The 16,867-nt window shown below is 50.1% G+C and overlaps 2 protein-coding genes across 4 annotated transcripts in view; one reads left to right on the forward strand and one right to left on the reverse strand.

Annotated features, from left to right (window-relative positions):
- The window catches only part of MICU1 (mitochondrial calcium uptake 1), a 107,497-nt gene extending 99,252 nt beyond the window's left edge, over positions 1 to 8,245 (reverse strand). For all 3 annotated transcript variants that reach the window (XM_086616502.1, XM_086616500.1, XM_086616501.1), the window contains exons 1-2: positions 8,157 to 8,245; positions 7,090 to 7,252 (exon numbers count right to left, since the gene is read on the reverse strand). The gene's annotated coding sequence lies outside the window, so the exon portion shown is untranslated. The remainder of the gene's footprint in view (positions 1 to 7,089; positions 7,253 to 8,156) is intronic.
- Positions 8,246 to 16,140: 7,895 nt separating this feature from the next.
- Positions 16,141 to 16,867, forward strand: part of MCU (mitochondrial calcium uniporter) — a 98,736-nt gene continuing 98,009 nt past the window's right edge. Inside the window, 3 exon segments of the mRNA XM_086616963.1 lie at positions 16,141 to 16,187; positions 16,189 to 16,237; positions 16,240 to 16,275. Coding sequence (XP_086473089.1) covers positions 16,141 to 16,187; positions 16,189 to 16,237; positions 16,240 to 16,275 — 132 coding nt within the window.

Raw genomic sequence — 16,867 nt, forward strand, 5'->3', positions numbered from 1 at the left:
GATCAAACATAAAAGTTATTATGATGTTCTAGCAATGTTGCTACAAGAAATCTGTAGCCTGTATTTTTGTTTTTAAGAGGTAAGCTAGTCTTATCTTAAGTCCTTGCTCAGAACAGCTCCACAGTTCCTTTCAGAGGTGGAATTAATATCCTCAGATGAAAGATTTTTTTTTTTTTTTTCAGAAAATAATGACATACCTGCTTTCATTTCTGCCACAAGATATGGGTATTATTTTTTTTAAGCAGAAGAGACAACCAGACTTGAAAACTTTAAGTTTTGTCGACTGGCTGCTCTGCCATTACATATAAGCTGCTCCAACAAAACCCATTCCTCAGAGCCCAAACATTCAAAAAAAAACCCAAAAAAATCCATCTCACCCCAAGCCTTAGCCAATAGAGATCTGACAGCCCATCCTGGTACCTGGCTCTCTCTGTCCACATCAGCACCAGGTGTTTGTGCCCCAGCTCCACAGTTTAATCAGTGTTTCTGCCCCAGCTGCTGCAGCAGCTCTCATGGCCATCACGTAAGCACTCAGGGCCCTGCTCTACAGGTACATGCTGCCAGCAAGATGGAACAGCCAAAAGCCTCGTGTGTTTGTAATTTAAAACTAAACGTGTCAGCATCTTTGACATTCAGGAAACCCACAAACCCATTAGACAAGGACCGCTTCCGATCCGAGACACAACAGGCATCATTCAAACGGAGAACATCCAGGCTGCTTTAAAAGAAGAAATGGAAAACTATTTCAACAGCTGTACACATTCTTGCTTGACGTGGCTATTTTTTTTCCCAAAAAACAATCCTCTTTCTAGTAACCTTTTTTGCAAGGAAATTCAGACAGGCTCTCTGCTTCTCCCCCGCTACATCCAGAGCATCAGCAGTCCAGCCCTGGATTTTTCAGGGCACGTAAAAACTGGCAGATGCCATCCTTCTCGTATCTTTTTTCAGATACTGAAAGAAAAAGAACAAAAAGACTTGCTCCTGGTTTTCCAGCACCCCAATTAGCTGATGGTTTCAAGACTGAAAGCACTAAGCAGCCCAGCCCAGGGAAAAGGGATCTCTTCGCACTCAGGTACCCCCCAGCTCCGACCTTCCTGCAATTCTTTTTCGGCAATCCGGAGCAGCCCCAGTTTTTCAGATGAAACACACTTAAAGCAGCTTTTCGATGCCGAAGCTGGTCTCGGTGGCACAAGTACACGAGGGAGAACAGTAACTGAATAACCTGATGGGTGTTTAATTTTTAATTTGAGAAGGGTTCACAGGCACTTTTTATTTAAACAATTTTACTAGGACACGGTGAGCTTGCGCATTACTGCAGACTGCCAATTGTAAACTTAAAGGAAAAACATTGTTATGTAGTAACATCTTAAAAAAAAAAAGATTGGCATTTACAAGGCATTGCTTAGGCATAAAGACCTCTGCAGGGACTGGCTGAAATGGAGTCGTTAAGAACTGAAAGAGCTTTCTGGAGCCGTATGTTTATTAAAAAGCAGCGTTGAACATTGCCAGAGCACACCGAGACATCCCGACACAGCTGTAGGAAAATTCCTCACCTATTTCCATCTCAGCCCCTGACTGTCAGTTATACCTCGCTCCTGCTCACTGAAGCCAGCGACATCGGTTCGAGAAGGTGCGGAGTGCCTGGAAGCAGTAAACCAGCAGCAGAGCAGCGCAGGTCTCAGCTCCCAGCTCTCCTGTCTCCGTCTTCTCAAGAGGATTATTGGGAAGAGGGGAAGGAAAAATTGCAAGGGGGGAGAAAGTACGACAAATAAATCCAATGGGAAGGAAGAGTTGAGACACAAGGGAAAGGGCAAAGCAATTGGGATAGAAGTTTCACCATACACTAATATAGAGATACTTAAAAGAATGTGAGATACGAAAACCAGGGAAAAAAACCTCTTAGCATCAAACTTGCCTCCAGCAAAATTAAGTTATTAATTTGACTTCTCCTTCCAGTTCTCCATACTTCCCATTTACAAACTGGTACCAGTGAGAGAGATTTATACAAGGGTCATTCTTACAAAGGGTGCCCAGAGGTGGCTTCTAGCTACCGAGGCATCTGGATCCACTCCTTCCTCACCCCCAGGAGAGACCTAACTGCTCCTGCTTTTTTCCCCTCTCCTATAACTCCAAATTTTCACCTTACCTAGCACAATTTTCAGATAAAGGATTACCCACATTACTGAAGTTATTAGCTTACTAAGACACATAAATCAGTTTTGAGAATGAAAATGAAACCTAGCAGCGAAAGTAATTCTTCTCAGGTATGAGATTGGGGCAATATTTGATCGCATTAATTTCGCCAGAGAGGGGAACCACATTTGTTTCGGAGCACGATTCAAATCGATTGAGAGTCTACAAAGCATCAATCCACAACACACTGCGAGGTCTTTAGCAGAAAGCTAAGCCACAGCCTGGCAATTTCTTTTTAACTGCCACTGCAGTGAGGGTTCACCTCTTGCTAAAATCCTCAGCCCTGAAAACACACGCTTCCCAACTCTGCACCTCTGTAACATCGTTCATCCTCCCTTTGGGGAGGATCAGTGCCATCCCTCAAATAGTCAGGATTCAGTATTAACCTTCATCCTGCTGGGAATGCAGTCCCTATTAAAGCCATGCTATTGCATGTCATAACATGTTCAAAAATCCAGTCCAACATTGCACTACCAACATGTTTCAGCAGTCTGCAATCGCCTCGCCGTTAACGTGGCTTATTTAGTATAACGATTTACTGGGATGATATCCATTAAGGTTCCATTATTTATGCCATCCTCATCTCATGAGCTGCTTTTTTTTTTTCTTCCCCAAATTGATCCTTTAGCATCACAAGACAAAAAGCAAAAATCAAACAGAAAACCATGACCAGCTGGAATCCAACTTCTTACATTACCACTTAAATGCACAGGTGTCCTTCCCCTCAATTTAATACATACATCCCTACTATTAGCTATATTTAAGGAAAAATTAGGGGGTTTCATTACTATCAGTTGCTCTAGTTCCTCCCCACCCCATTTTTAAGCTCCACATACCTCCACCTGGGCTCTCACCACTTGAAAACAAGTAGTCTGCTAGGAACTGCAGATGATCCCAAGACAGCAAGTACTATATGGCCGAAATAACCACCTCTCCTTGGGCTGTACAAGCTGCTCATGCAGATTTTTCCACAGAAAAAGCCTTAGACTTGAGCAAACTGGCCAGAGAAGAGTCACGAACCCCAAACACAGCCGCACAGAGCCTGGGTTACAACAGACAAGACTGAAAATAATTTTACTGATCTTAATGCTAAGTAGAGAAGACAATGCATTGTGAAGATGCACACAAGACTCTTGATTTAGCTTTAAAAAAAGCATTATTACTAACCACAGCTGGATTATCTATAAGGGTGTAGGTCACTATCCAGCTTGGTCTTGATGTTCCCTTTGTAAGGGAGACAGGAGGAAAGATCTTTCCCCACGTGCCTTTGAAGTGTATTTAGGATAAAGACTTTGGTGCCAACTAAAATGGCAGAAGCAGCACCTCTTGGCAAGCTCAACAGAAACCTCAAACCTAACCAGCCAGCTGAGTCACTAGAGGACTCATGAGCAAATGCAGACACCACCAACTGCAGCTTTTGAGAAACAAATGAAAAACGAGTGTACCCAAACACAACATACTGGTAACATCTGTTGCAGTGGCACTGGAAATAGCACCTTCAGCAAGGACAAAACACCTGCTACTTCAGACACACTTCAGCAATGCACAGTAGGTTTTTAAGGGGCAGCTATAATCCTCCACAGAAATCAATGCTAAATGCTGCTTTTTCATGGTTAAAGTTTTCCTTTCCCTCTCTTTTCCCCAAAATGCAGCCTGTTCTGTGGACTTTTCTACCTATAAAACATTGCAGTAAACTCCCAGCACTGAAAAACTCCCTAGAGTAGCATCTCCATAGAAGCCAGAGGTAACTAGTAGAGCTGTAAAAACAAAAAAAACAGACAACACAAAAATAACTTATCTCACCTCTTATTAAGGATAATGACCTTGTTTCAGGAGCTACTTCTACCTCAATCAGTCCAATCGTGAAATTTTCTGTCTTCCAATCACTATTCCCAAATAATCAGGCTGTCTTTGCACACCAGCCACAGGAGCAGGCACTCTACATTTTCACAGGAGGAAATAAAGTGACACAGATTCGAGGAGCAAAGGTTTGTCGCAGAACTGTTGGCAGAGGGGTAGAAAACATAACGCTTCTGCCTTTTTCTGTAGAAATACGTATTCTGTAGGAATACGGCTGCTTAATGACCTGAGCGATTCGACTTGCCTTGCACAATCTCTGTTGATGGGATGTGATTTTCCTGAGAATTCTTAACTTCCACACCGAATGGAAAGACCCTCCTCGAAGCTTCTGCCCTTTCTCCAGCCCACGGCCACCTACCTGCATGTACCTTACAATAACAAACTAAAAAAAAAAACCCTGGAGCAGTTAAAGTAGATTTAAGAGGTGTTTATGGCTTGCTTGGCTCCAAGAAAACTGGTGTTAATTCTTAATGAATAAACATGTGTTTCGCAAGAAAATAATGCTGGAAGAGAAAAATCTAAGTAGTGTGAGGAGAAAGCAAAAGCCTCACTAAGCTGTGAAAGTGACAGCTCAACAGGCTCGAGATATCTGCAGATAGACATCCAGCTCCAGAAAAAGATAAAATTTATTTTTGGAGGTAGACAGGCAGAGGATCATCTCAGAATGTGACATGGTTAAGTCTGCACTACTTTTCCTCTCCAACAAGGAAGAAAAACATCTGTGAACCCACTGAGAACTTGAATTTGAATATCACCGTACAGGAATTTGCCCGTTTTTCATTCTGTCTTCTCAACAGAAACATCACGTACCCAGCCACGGCCACTTGCTTCTTTAGAAAATGCCTCTCCTGCCCAAAGAGCCACACTTTGAAGGCACATATCCAAAGAAATTTTAAATAAAAATCTTACCGAAATAAACAAAAAAGTTAAAGCATCTGTGTTTCATCTACCAGCTGCCAATTTCTTGGGAATTCAAGAGAAGAGTGCTGGCTCCCTCCAAGAAAGGAAAAGCAAGTCTGAACCGCTGCAGTTGCTTTTCCAGCACACATTATTGGATTAGCTTGAACTTCAGAGAGAAAAAAGAATACGGATAATCGTGGCTAGCACCTTGTGTTTTTAGAACATGACCCGAGGAGCTCGCTTTCAGCGCGAACAAGCTGGCAACAAACACTTGGCTCCATCCAAGGTGGCCAGGCAGATAGCACGCCTGTGCTCGCGTGCTGATCCGGATCAAACACCCCTCCAAGCAGAGGACCAGATGAGTCAAGGTGCCTGACCGCTACCACCCACCACATCCCTCCCTGCAGCCAAAAAACCAAAAAGCAAAATATCCATCGGTGGATGGTGGAATGTTACTTTGCAGTCCACTAAAACTCCAGCCAATAGGAGGAAAAAAAAAGTGGTTATATTAATGGAAATAGTGACCCATGGTTATAGACTGCAAGAAGAGGTGTAAAGAAACACCTCTGCGCACCAGTTAGGGTTAAAATTAACAGAGGGGAGGCAAACCCTACACAGACTGACACACTACAAACTCTGGAGCTACGTGGATTCACAGGTCTCCTGTTTCAAGCACACGCCAGCTGCAGCACTGCTCACCTCAAACCATGATCTTCTTTCTTGCTGCCTGCATGAGGATCTTGGGTTGCATTTCCAAGAGCTATAAACTCTTAACAGAAAAACTCAAGAATCTGAGATTCAGAGATCCTGGAGACTTAACAGAAAACCACAAACACCAGAGAAGCCAACGTATTTTCTATTTAAAAAACACAACCAGAAAACCATTACTTTGAGTCACCGCATCGTTTTGCAGCAGGTAGAAGAAGGGGACAAGCTGCCACAGGCTGCAGGGGCAAAGAGCAAACTGTGTAGTGAATCAAAGGCTGTTTATGCAAAGGATTTAAGGCCAAGCACTCACTGCTATTACACAGCAGGAGCAGCTGGCCTGCCCTCAGCTGTGTAATCCCACACACCTGGCTATTCAAAATTCCTAGTTACAAGAATCAGTGCCCTTGGTCCACTCTATTCTCCTGCTCCACATCCACAGTAGTGCCACCCCAGACAAGCGGATCTCTTCACTTAGTGGTACTGCCAGCTGGAAGCAATGGTAGGACTGCAATTAAAACCTGCTCTCGACAGAGATAAACCCAGAATGCGCAAAAGGAAACTCCATGGCAGGTTTCTTTGGGGAAAAAAAATAGCCACTGCACTCACAGACAAGGGAGCAAGCAAAGATAAGCCAGAATTTACTAGCCAAGGATTTTTCAGATATGCTACAGAAGCCATAGTAAAACAATGAATGATCTGAACAGTCTTTTTTTTTTTAAATTTCATAGTATCTTAAATCTTTCACTAAGAGGCAAGCCTAGCAAAGACTTTTGGATGGTATGTGCTTAGGCAGAGAAAGTGGACTTTGACTCAGATTTTGCTATGAGTCCTTGTATTTCTTACTAGAAGTGTCAAACACATCACCCTAAAGATAAAAATAGCCATCCTTCTCGTTAAGAGGTAGCCATGCCATCTGCAACATGTCTTTCTTAAAACCATTCTGGATTAAAAAAAAAAAAAGTAAAAATACTCTTCTCAAAGGCCCTGGGTAACTGTTTCCTACTGAATTATCCCAAACAGCATCATCCCACCCAAAGCCACACCTACACCACAACACTTTTTCACTAACACCCCTGCAACCTCCCAGTAGGAATACACAGCATCTGGTAAATTAACAATAAGTTTTTTACCGTGGTACACAAGCATCCTCAGCCCTACTGCACTGAACTGGGTTAAAATACTGTGCACCAGCAAGGCCACTGGAAGTTTTGGAAGAATAAAACAAGTATTCCTATATCCCAGCTCAGTGCATTTCAAGGAACATTACTGCAGGAAGAGCACGCAGCAACTTGTTTTCGTAATAAATCTAACGTGATTGCTACAGAACTTATTTTGCTCAAGAAACACAAAAATAGTTGTTTCCACATTCTAGATCTAAACACAGCTGATGGCTCCCTCAGACATCACCTGAAAAACGTTAAGGCTTACGGAGCACAGCTTCAAAGGCCTTCTGAGACTTCAAATGATTGGTGAGTCTTGCAGTTTGTCCTGTTAAACTGCCCGAGGACAATGGCACAATCTCTCCTCTAAAAACACTGCCACAAGCTTACCGGGGAACCTGACTTCTCAGCCCAAGAGGCACAACAGGAACCTACACAGAGAAGTTACACAAGGTCTAATGAGGCACAGGGAGCTCCAGAGAGCCCCCAGTAGGCAGACATTAATGATGTAAGCAAGGCACACCACACTTTTTCTTCCAGAGCATGAAGTTTCAACTTCTTTACTTCAGGAAGCATAATAAATGTTGCAAAAGTTTCTGCAGAAAATGGGTCATTTGGAGGACAAGCTGTTTCCACAAGTAAACAAACAGGGGTTACATGAGCTTAAGATACACTGCTGCACACGCACATTATACTCTTCCTAACATACCACTGAATACCAGAAAATTTAAGAAGCTGCTGCCTGAAACTGGTGACCACCACAACCTCCACCAGAGCAGCAGGCAGTGATGACGCTAGAACACGTTCCCCTTCCACCCTCGGGCTGGCCAAGGAATGCTTTGCTCTTCCAGATGGACAAGCACACACAGTTTAAGCACCTTTAGTTAGTTTGGGTTGGTTTTTTTGGTTTTAAGTTACCTCCATACGTTCAAATACATTTTTACTGAGTGCATAGAAATAGTGAGTTGCATTTGGGCTTTGGTTGTTTGGTTTTTTCATATTTTATGAAAATAGCACAACTGAGATCGGGTTGACAAGCAGCTCCAGGCAGCAGACTTCTTCACAGCTCGCTCCCATGCCTGCTTCACCCCTCCTTCCAAACCACACCGTGCTGCTCAAGCCTTCCAACAGAAAAGTCAGCACAACTTTTCACACCGCAAAAAGGCAACCTGTTTTTCTGCAGGTTTAGGAAAAATCCTAGCTGAAGACTTCAGAACAATTCCGAATAGGACTGACTTAAAGGTAAATATCAGCCAGCTAATTAGTTCAGCAGAGTTAAAAGTACCCGAGAGCAGGGCCACGGCACACTCCAGCAGGCAGCAATACCATCCTTACCTGTAGCGCACGCGTATTTGCTCCCAGCTTGTGGGTCAGGCACACAAAGAACGTTGGGAATTACTTCTCAGCAGTTGCAGAGCTGTGTTCTAAAAACAAGAAAGAAACTTAATAAAGATGATAACCCTTTGCTGCCAGCAACGTGCTGCACACAGCCTCCCTCCTGGCAGTCATGCTCTGCGTATTTGCTCACGTACCAACCTCGGTACTCGCAGCTCAGACTGCCCGCCAAATAAAGCCAGGAGGGGAAAAAATGGTCAGGCAGCTGATTAAAAAAAAAAAGTGAGCCAAACTTTTACTTTAACTCAAGTTAGACCTGGCATTCAAGTTGCAGAAGAGAAAGCTCCCGCAAAAAAGCCCTGCTTTGTTTGACCTGCCCACCCCGCGGTGAGCAGACCCACCAAACAGACTCGGATTTACCGCCTCTCCCAAGCAGCTAATTAAACTAAAGGCTAATAAGACACACATAAACCACGGCACGACAAAGCTCGGGCCTTTCCGTACTCTCGGCAGTTTATTAACCCCAACTCACCCGAAACGTTTTCCCCAAAACGTGCCCATCAAACACGGTCCGGCCGTTCGGCGGCGTGAAAGCTGTTTAAACAAACCGTTATTAAGAAAAATGGCACGGGAATTTTTCAGCGAGATAAACACCAGCTACAACGAACCGAAACCGGGGACCCGCACCGCGGGGGAGCTCCCCAAAACGCCCCTCGCAGGCCCCTCCGCGGGGCATCCCTCCTTCTCCTGCGGCCTTCCCGGCAGGAAAAGCTGAACGCTGTAACGGAGGCTCCGCTCAGCGCTCAGGCCTGCCCCCCCCGCCCCGAGCCCGCTTCCCGGTGAGCACGTGCCTCCGCGCCCGCTCCCGCCGGGACGCAGGGAAGGGAAAGGGCCAGCTGACCGGAGGTACCGTGCCGGGCCCCGCCGGCGGCTGCAGGGGAACGGACGGGATCAGGATGGCGCCGGCCGCCCCGCCCGCGCTCACCTCGGCCCCGCCGGAGCGCACCCAGGCGCCGCCCACCACGGCCGCGCTTCCGCGGGCGGCGGCGCGCCGGGAGGGGGCGTGGCCTGAGCGGGAGGGGGCGTGGCCTGTGCGGGAGGGGCGGGGCTTTGGCGGCTGGGCCGGCGTGTGGGGTCAGAGCAGTCTATGGATATCCTGGAAGGCCCGTGTGTAAGGTCTCAGGGTCATCTACAGGTCCTGAAAGCCGTGTGTGTGTGTCAGGTCTCAGCGGCTTGCACGTACAGGTCCTGGAGCGCTCGTATATGCCCTACGAGGAGCATTTTATAGGTCCTGCGTATAGGGTCTGAGGGGCTTGTATATAGGGCCTGAAGGCCCATATGTGGGATCTCAGGGGCTTATACCTGAGTTCTGAAAGGTCTGTACATAGGGTCTCAGGGGCTTATATCTTTATCTACATATATGTACATATATAAGGCTTGTGCATAGGGTATGAGGAGCATATCTGTAGGTCCCAAAGGGCCTGAGTGTCTTACGTAGAGGGCTTTAGGGGCTATATATAGGTCCTAAAGAGCTCTCAGGGATGTATATACAGAGGGTCTGAGCAGCCTATAAAAACAGAGCCTGAAAGGATCCATACACTGGCTTTGAGGGGTCTATATGCAGAACCTTAGGTACCAATGTGTAGGTTTAAGGCACCAGCGTAAAAACGTCCATGGGCTAAGGCTGTCTATAGGGTCCGAGGGGGTTGCAAGCCCTTGGCCATTTCTGCCATACCCTATTAAATCTCCCCAGTTTTATTTCTGCAATAGGTAATTCTCTCCCTTCAGGCAAACATTCCATATGCTGGAGGGGCTTCCCGCTCGCCTGTGTCCATGCCTGGAGCAGACAGCTGACGGACGTGCCCTCCACGCTGACAAATGTTCTGAGAGATCTACAACCCAGCATGAGAAGAGAAAGAGAGCTCTTCCATCACTGCAGAAACGCAGAAAACTTGATTTTTTGGGTGCTGATCGCCTAAACTGCAAGTTCTGTAGCAGCGTATGAACTGAGCTGCTTTCTCTTGCTGTTGTTTTTTTTTTCCCCTGGAATATCTGAATGAGCATTTCCACGTGTTTCCGATGATAATTCACTTAAAAACCAACGGGATTGTCTTGTCAGAAACATACCTCGGGGGGTCGTTCTGCAGGGCTACAGGCCCACGGCGAGGAGAGCCCGCGCTGGCACGGCCTGGAGGAGCCATTAAATAGAAATCATGGCATGTTACAACAATCCCTCACGCTCCGAGCTGTGCCCGCGGGCCTGGCCGGGCAATATGAACCATGTCATCCTGTTCCCGCCTGAGTTTCCTCCCCAGGCTATTGAATTTACAAACAAATCTTCATGGGAGGGTTTATTTTTCCCAAGGACCGTAATACTGACAAAACACCAGGGGAAATATTTCCAGTGAGCTGCCAGCTCAACACCTCCACCGCAACAACTTCTCCCGTACTGGGGATGCCGGGAAGTGCTCAGGACGATGCCCACGCACAAGAAACCTCCTTTATCATGACAGAAGAGGTATCTGTGCCCCGGTGCTGCCGCCGTGACGGCACATCCTTCATCCTGCCCGCAGCGCTGCTTCCCGAATGAGAGGGAAAGAAGGAAAAGATAAAAGGAAAGAAGAGAAAATAAAAGAAAAGGGAAGGGAAGGGAAGAGGAATGGGAAGGGAAGGGAAGGGAAGGGAAGGAAGGGAAGGGAAGGGAAGGGAAGGGAAGGGAAGGGAAGGGGAAGGGAAGGGAAGGGAAGGGAAGGGAAGGGAAGGGAAGAGGAAGGGAAGGGAAGGGAAGGGAAGGGAAGGGAAGGGAAGGGAAGGGAAGGGAAGGGAAGGGAAGGGAAGGGAAGGGAAGGGAAGGGAAGGAAGGGAAGGGAAGGAAGGGAAGGGAAGGGAAGGGAAGGGAGGAAGGGAAGGGAAGGGAAGGGAAGGGAAGGGAAGGGAAGGGAAGGAAGGGAAGGGAAGGGAAGGGAAGGAGGGAAGGGAAGGGAAGGGAAGGGAAGGGAAGGGAAGGGAAGGGGAAGGGAAGGGAAGGGAAGGAAGGGAAGGGAAGAAGGGAAGGGAAGGGAAGGGAAGGAAGGGAAGAAGGAAGAGGAATGAGGAAGAGGGGGAAGGAAGAAAGGAGGGAGGGAAGGAAGAAAGGAGGGAGGGAAGGAAGAAGGAATGAGGGAGGGAAGGAAGGAAGGCAGGCAGCCAGCCATGGCTTTATTCATCCTTCCAGGTGCTTTGCCCCACATGCATGGGACATGGACCTCCCTGGGGACCAAAAGCCTCCGCAAGCCCCGGGGCTGGTCTGGGCTTGGGGAGACGCTGCGACAACACGGGGGTCCATCAGGGGTGCATCCCCCACAGCACCCGCCTTTCGACGGCGATGGGTGCTGCCCAGAGATGCAAAACCTTTCTCTGCAGGATTTATCCAAGAGGAAAGCAGCACCACGGGCATCGTGCCAGCCCAGCAGCGCTGTGATTTCAGTTAATCTCATCTACTAATAAGATTTAAACATCAGGAAAGAGCGTGCCTGAGCGCCTCGCACTTTTTTTGGATGGCAAGGGAGCCGGGAAGGAAACGAGACACCTCAAAAATAAAAGCAGCTGGGTGTCATCAGTGGCTGGGATTTGGGGGAGTCAGTGTTGCTCCCCAGGACAGCGATGCCAGGATTTCCCATCCCAAACGGTTCCATGGCAATGGGGGGAACATCATATTTTCAGCCCTTGTTCAGATGGGGCAGTCCCAAAACGTAAACTTGGAGGCTGATTTTTGAATTGAGGGAGACACCCAGGAAACCCGGCGGAGGGATGTTATTTTTCCGGGAGTGGGGGGGTGCGTCGGCTGCTGGGGCTGTGCCCGGCAGCTCGGGAACGGGATGGCAGCAAGAAGGGAAAATGAGACAGGCACGCCTGGGTCATGTGCGCCTTGGCATCTAGATCAGAGGGAGGATTCGCTGCTGGGGAGGCTAATTTTAGGTATTTTAATTTTAGTGGCTTCCAGATGCCTCTTAGGTTGGCTCTCTTCAGGCTTTAATGAACCCCCATTAAAAAGTTATATTCCAGAGGCATAAAGAGACGGCGATTGCTCTTCAGGAACATGGGGAGACTGCCGGATCCCGAAAGAAGACGGGAAGAGAACATGCCATGGCGAGCAAATGCTGGCGTGTTTGGGCAATTCGGGGTTTATGGCCGAGGTCCTGTGATGGGACGGGGACCATCATGCCCAGCCCAGGGGTGTTTCCCCATCGTACCTTATTGCTCCACGAGCAGCCGTGGCAGAGCTCAGCCTACGGAAAACGGCCGGTGCCGTTCCTTTATCGGCAGGTAGACTCTGCCCCCGATCTCACGGCTGCCCTGCGTTATCTGCGTTCGTCTGAAAGCACCAACCTCGCTTCTAAATAAAAGGAGATAAGATGCACTTGGACCCGGTATCCTCCCGAATTTCCTCGTCCACCCACGCCTGACACGCCTGCACGTTTATCCACATGTTGACCTCTGGGCGCAGGATTTTTCAAGTATCACAGCCCCAGACACCTATAGAACAAAATAGGGTAAATCCTAAATTTAAATAACACAAAGGAAGTTGATGAGCCCGTGGACTAAGAGACCATTTGTGGGTTTTTTTTTTCTTCCTAGATGGCTTATTTAATCCGGCTTAATTCGGGGCTTGCTCAGGTCTGAGCCCAAGCGTTGGGTTTGCCGACACATCACACACTCGCTTTCTCCTAAATGAGTATTTATTTGCAGGGGGACAGCATTTGTGCCTCTGTCAGCAGTGTCAGGGTGTTTGATGGGCGTTTGGGGCTTTACCTTTCCGCTTCAGTCTTTCCCACGGCGAGAATATTAATTGTGAACGCCGCCGTGCTTTTCCCCATCAATTCTTCTCAGGAGCAGCTTTCCAATATTCAGCCAGCTGTAATGATAACCATCAGGAGAAAGCCTCGTTAAATACATTATTTTATTTAGCTTTTCCAAGAGGGGAAGTTGCTTCTAGCAGGGTACCAAGAGCTATTTGACCTAAAAAGACGGGGTTTCATTTTGGTGCCGATATCCTCCCTCCTTTCGCCCCCTGCACTCTCGAGAAGCCGTTCCCTGCCGGCTCGTTTAACTGCATGGGGTATCGATCTCAGGGTTCGTGTTTAATTCCCATTTCTATGACCCATAATGAGCACCACGTGCTCAGCACAGGTTTGCTAATGAATTATTGCCCTTTCCGCTGCGTTTGGCCTTTGCTCGCAGCCCGTCTTCCCCCAACTCTGTCAAATTATTCCCTGGAAATGTTTAAATTCTGCCTAAAATACGACTTCAGGTGAATGCTTCCAGCTCCTCTTTAAATAGAAATAAATATCTAAATGTATAATCTGAACGGCTGGAGAAGTAGGGGACAGGGGACAGTGGTTGGGGCAGGTCTGGCCACCCAGGGTCTGCTGGATGTGCCTGTCCCTGCTCTTCCCTGGAGCTGCTGATTCCCCGTAGGAAACCCTACGGGAGGCAGCATGGGCTCGTCCTAAACACGCCTCTGCTCACCCAGCCAAAAAAAAAGCCTTGGCTTGGGAAGTTATGGCACGAAGAGATGGCTCTGCCCCAAAATACTGCTCTGGCTGCATCCTCTGCCCTCCCTGGGACCTTCCCATGCTGGGCACTCCTTCTTGCCCCTTTCCTGCCTTTCTAATCTCCCTTTTCCAGCTCCTCCAGGCTGTGTTAACCCCAGTTTGCCATTTGGGCTTTTAATCCCATTGCATGGGGATGCTGCAAACCGTACCAGGGCAAGGCTGGTGTCCCCAGAGAGGGACATCCCAGCTCGGTCCACGAAATGGCCCTACGGCTGAGACGTCCGTGGGAGCATCTTCCAGTGTCGATGCTCCCGGTGCCATTGCAGAGAGCCGTGCTGCACAATAAAATCCTTATTTTAAGCGTTTTTTTCCTTCTGCCATCAATTTTCAAGGCAAAAGGAGAGAGAAATACAAATCAAGGGTTTGATCTGAGTTTGTCTTTGCACATGTTTGGACTGCGTTGCCCTCGGGACAGGCTGTGTCCCGTTCCTCTCGGGAGCATCAGTGCCTTGAAAGTAAGCCACTGTCCTGCAGCATTTGATTTTTTTTGACCTGGGAAGCCCTCAGAGATGGGTTTTGCTACTTGCCTCCCGCAGCGTAGCTCAGAGCAGCCGCTGCAATAATTATCCCTGATCTTGCAAGAAAAAGCAAATAATTATTGAAGTGCTAAAGGCGTTACACTGGAAAGACTGCGGATAAATCTTTCCAGCAGGACATAGTCAAGGACTTGATGGCTTCAATTACGTTTTCCCAAATGACAAAGAGAAGAAAGGAAACTCATCCTTGCAGGAAAACCCAGCCAGAAACAAGGATTGAGGTGGAAGATTGATCAGGGATAAGCGTGTGGCTCCAAAATGACGTTGCTTGAGGAAAAAGCTGGGAACAAGCCCCCAGTGTCTGACGTGGATGTGAAGGCAAGACTTGAGGAAGGCAGCTCTGGAGGGAGGTGGGGATGGAAGGAGGAGGGCACCAGCGTGTTGCCATGGTGTGGGTGACAGCTGAAGCAGTCTGTGTACACCCCATCATCCGGTCGTGCTTCCCTCTGTATTTTTAGAAGGTCTTGGTGGGAATCAGGGGCGGTAATAATAGCTGGAGTCTCTCAGCCCGCATGTTCCTGATGATGTCAGCAACCTCCAGCCTCGTCATAGTTTTCTCCCTATTAATTTCCAGTGCCTCTTCTTTCCCCGAGCATCCTCCCCCTCCTTAGCTCCCAGGAGCTAAGTCCTGATCGCTCCACACAGCGAGGACCCGGGCTCCTGGACTTCAAAAATAATAATAATCCAGGATCTCAGCTGCCTTTAAGCCAAGGCATTTCATTTCAGTCCCAGCCGTGATGGCATCACTGCACACGGGAACTGCTCGTGCATTAACGTTTTTTAAAAGCTCCATTTTCTAACGAGCAATTCTGGGGCCACTTCCAGTATTACAAGCGATAGGTTCATTTCCTTTCTTCCCAGGAATTAAAAAGGAGCTGCCGGCTGTATTGTAACAACTCCCAGGCCAAAGGGAAAAGTCTTTTGTAAGAAAAATAACCCAAGCAAATAGCCTTTAAAGAAACAGCTGAGCACATATGGCTTGTTTAGCCTCGATGCTGCAAGGTCTACACTGGCCTGGCCCACCACGTGTGTGTACATCTTTCTCTCTGTAACATATATATAGTGTGTATATGTATATACATATATATAAAATCACCCCACTTTTTATACTATTCATTGAAACTGCCATGGAGGTGGGATGCCAGTTTGGCCTGGCACCCCAAATCCCTGTGCCTCCCCCACGGTGCATCCTCAGGGCCATGGTGGTGCCTTTGTGGCCTTCGTTGCTGCACCCCGTCACCCTGCATCCTCTCCCTGGTACACCCCAACTCCCTGCCCCCCCTCCCCCTGTACACCCCGTCTTCCTGCACCCTCTCCCTGGCATACATCTCCCTGCACATTACCCTCCACCCTAGTGTAACCTCCCCTGGTGCACCCCTTCCCCTGGTTCGCCCTCTCCCCGCTGCTCCCCATCTCCCACAACCCCCTCCCCATACACCCCATCTCCCCGCCGCACCCGTGTCCACGCTCGCCGCCCCGCGCGCTCCCAGGCCGGGCCCCGCCCCCGCGGTGGCCCCGCCCCTCCCAGCCCGCCCCCCCGCCCCGCCTGAGGAGTTCCCCTGCCCTCCGCACAGCGCGGCCCCGCCCAGCGGGGGGAAGGCAGCGGCCAATCGCGTCTCCGGGCGGGCGACCACGCGGTTCCGATTGGCGGCCCCGGCTCGGCTTGACGCGTCCCGGGCCGGCGCAGGCGACGCTTCGATTGGCCGCCGCCGCCGCCGGCCCCGCCCCGCCGCTCCCTCTCCCTCCCTCCTCCCCTCCCTCCATCCCTCCTCCCCTCCCCGCCCGGGGCGGCAGCAGCAGCCGCCAGCACCGCCGCCGCCGCCCGCCGCAGCGTGAGGCGGCTCCAGCGGCGCGATGGCGGCTCCGGCGGGCAGATCGCTGCCGCTCCTCCTCTGCCGCCGCCCCCGCCGCCTTGACGGCGGCCGGTTGCTTCCCGGCGCTGGGGCGGCGCGCCGCCAACAGCAGCAGCAGCAGCAGCGACATCGGACGGTGAGTGAGGCGCGAGCCGTGCCCTTCAGGCGGCGGCCGGCTGGGGCGGGCGGGCGCGGTGCCGGCGAGCCGCGAGGGGGGGGGGAAGGAAGGAGCCCCCGCTCCCGCTCCCCGCCGTTCCCCGGGAGGCGGTGTCCCCCGGCCCGGCCCCCGCCAGCTGCGCGTTCTTCTTAGCGCCGTCACGGGGCGAAACTTGAGGCGGGGCGGGCGGCGGCAGCCGAGCCCCCCGGCCCCGCGCCGGCAGCGTGCAGCTCCCCGGCTCTCCCGCGGCCCGCTCTGCCCCGGGAACAGCCGGTCCCCTTCCCGCACCGTGCCGGTTTTTCTGCCCGCTTCTTTCCGGAGGGCGCGGGAGCGGCCCCGGCGCTGCCCGCGGAACCGGGGACGGGCTCCCGGGGCGGGGGTCGAGTCGCGGCGGGGCGCGGCCGCCAGGTGGCGCGCGGGGGCCGCCGAGAGCCGGGGCTCGGTGGTGGTGGGGGGGGGGGGCGGCCCCCGGCGGGGCTCGGTGTCGGGGGCGCACCGGGGCGCGAACGGGAGAGGGCCGAGCGCAAGTGCCCAGCGGATCTTCGCTTTTTCTTTTTGTTTTAAATCGTTT

This window comes from Tauraco erythrolophus, chromosome 9 (genome assembly GCF_009769465.1).
Source record: "Tauraco erythrolophus isolate bTauEry1 chromosome 9, bTauEry1.pri, whole genome shotgun sequence".
Taxonomy (NCBI): domain Eukaryota; kingdom Metazoa; phylum Chordata; class Aves; order Musophagiformes; family Musophagidae; genus Tauraco; species Tauraco erythrolophus.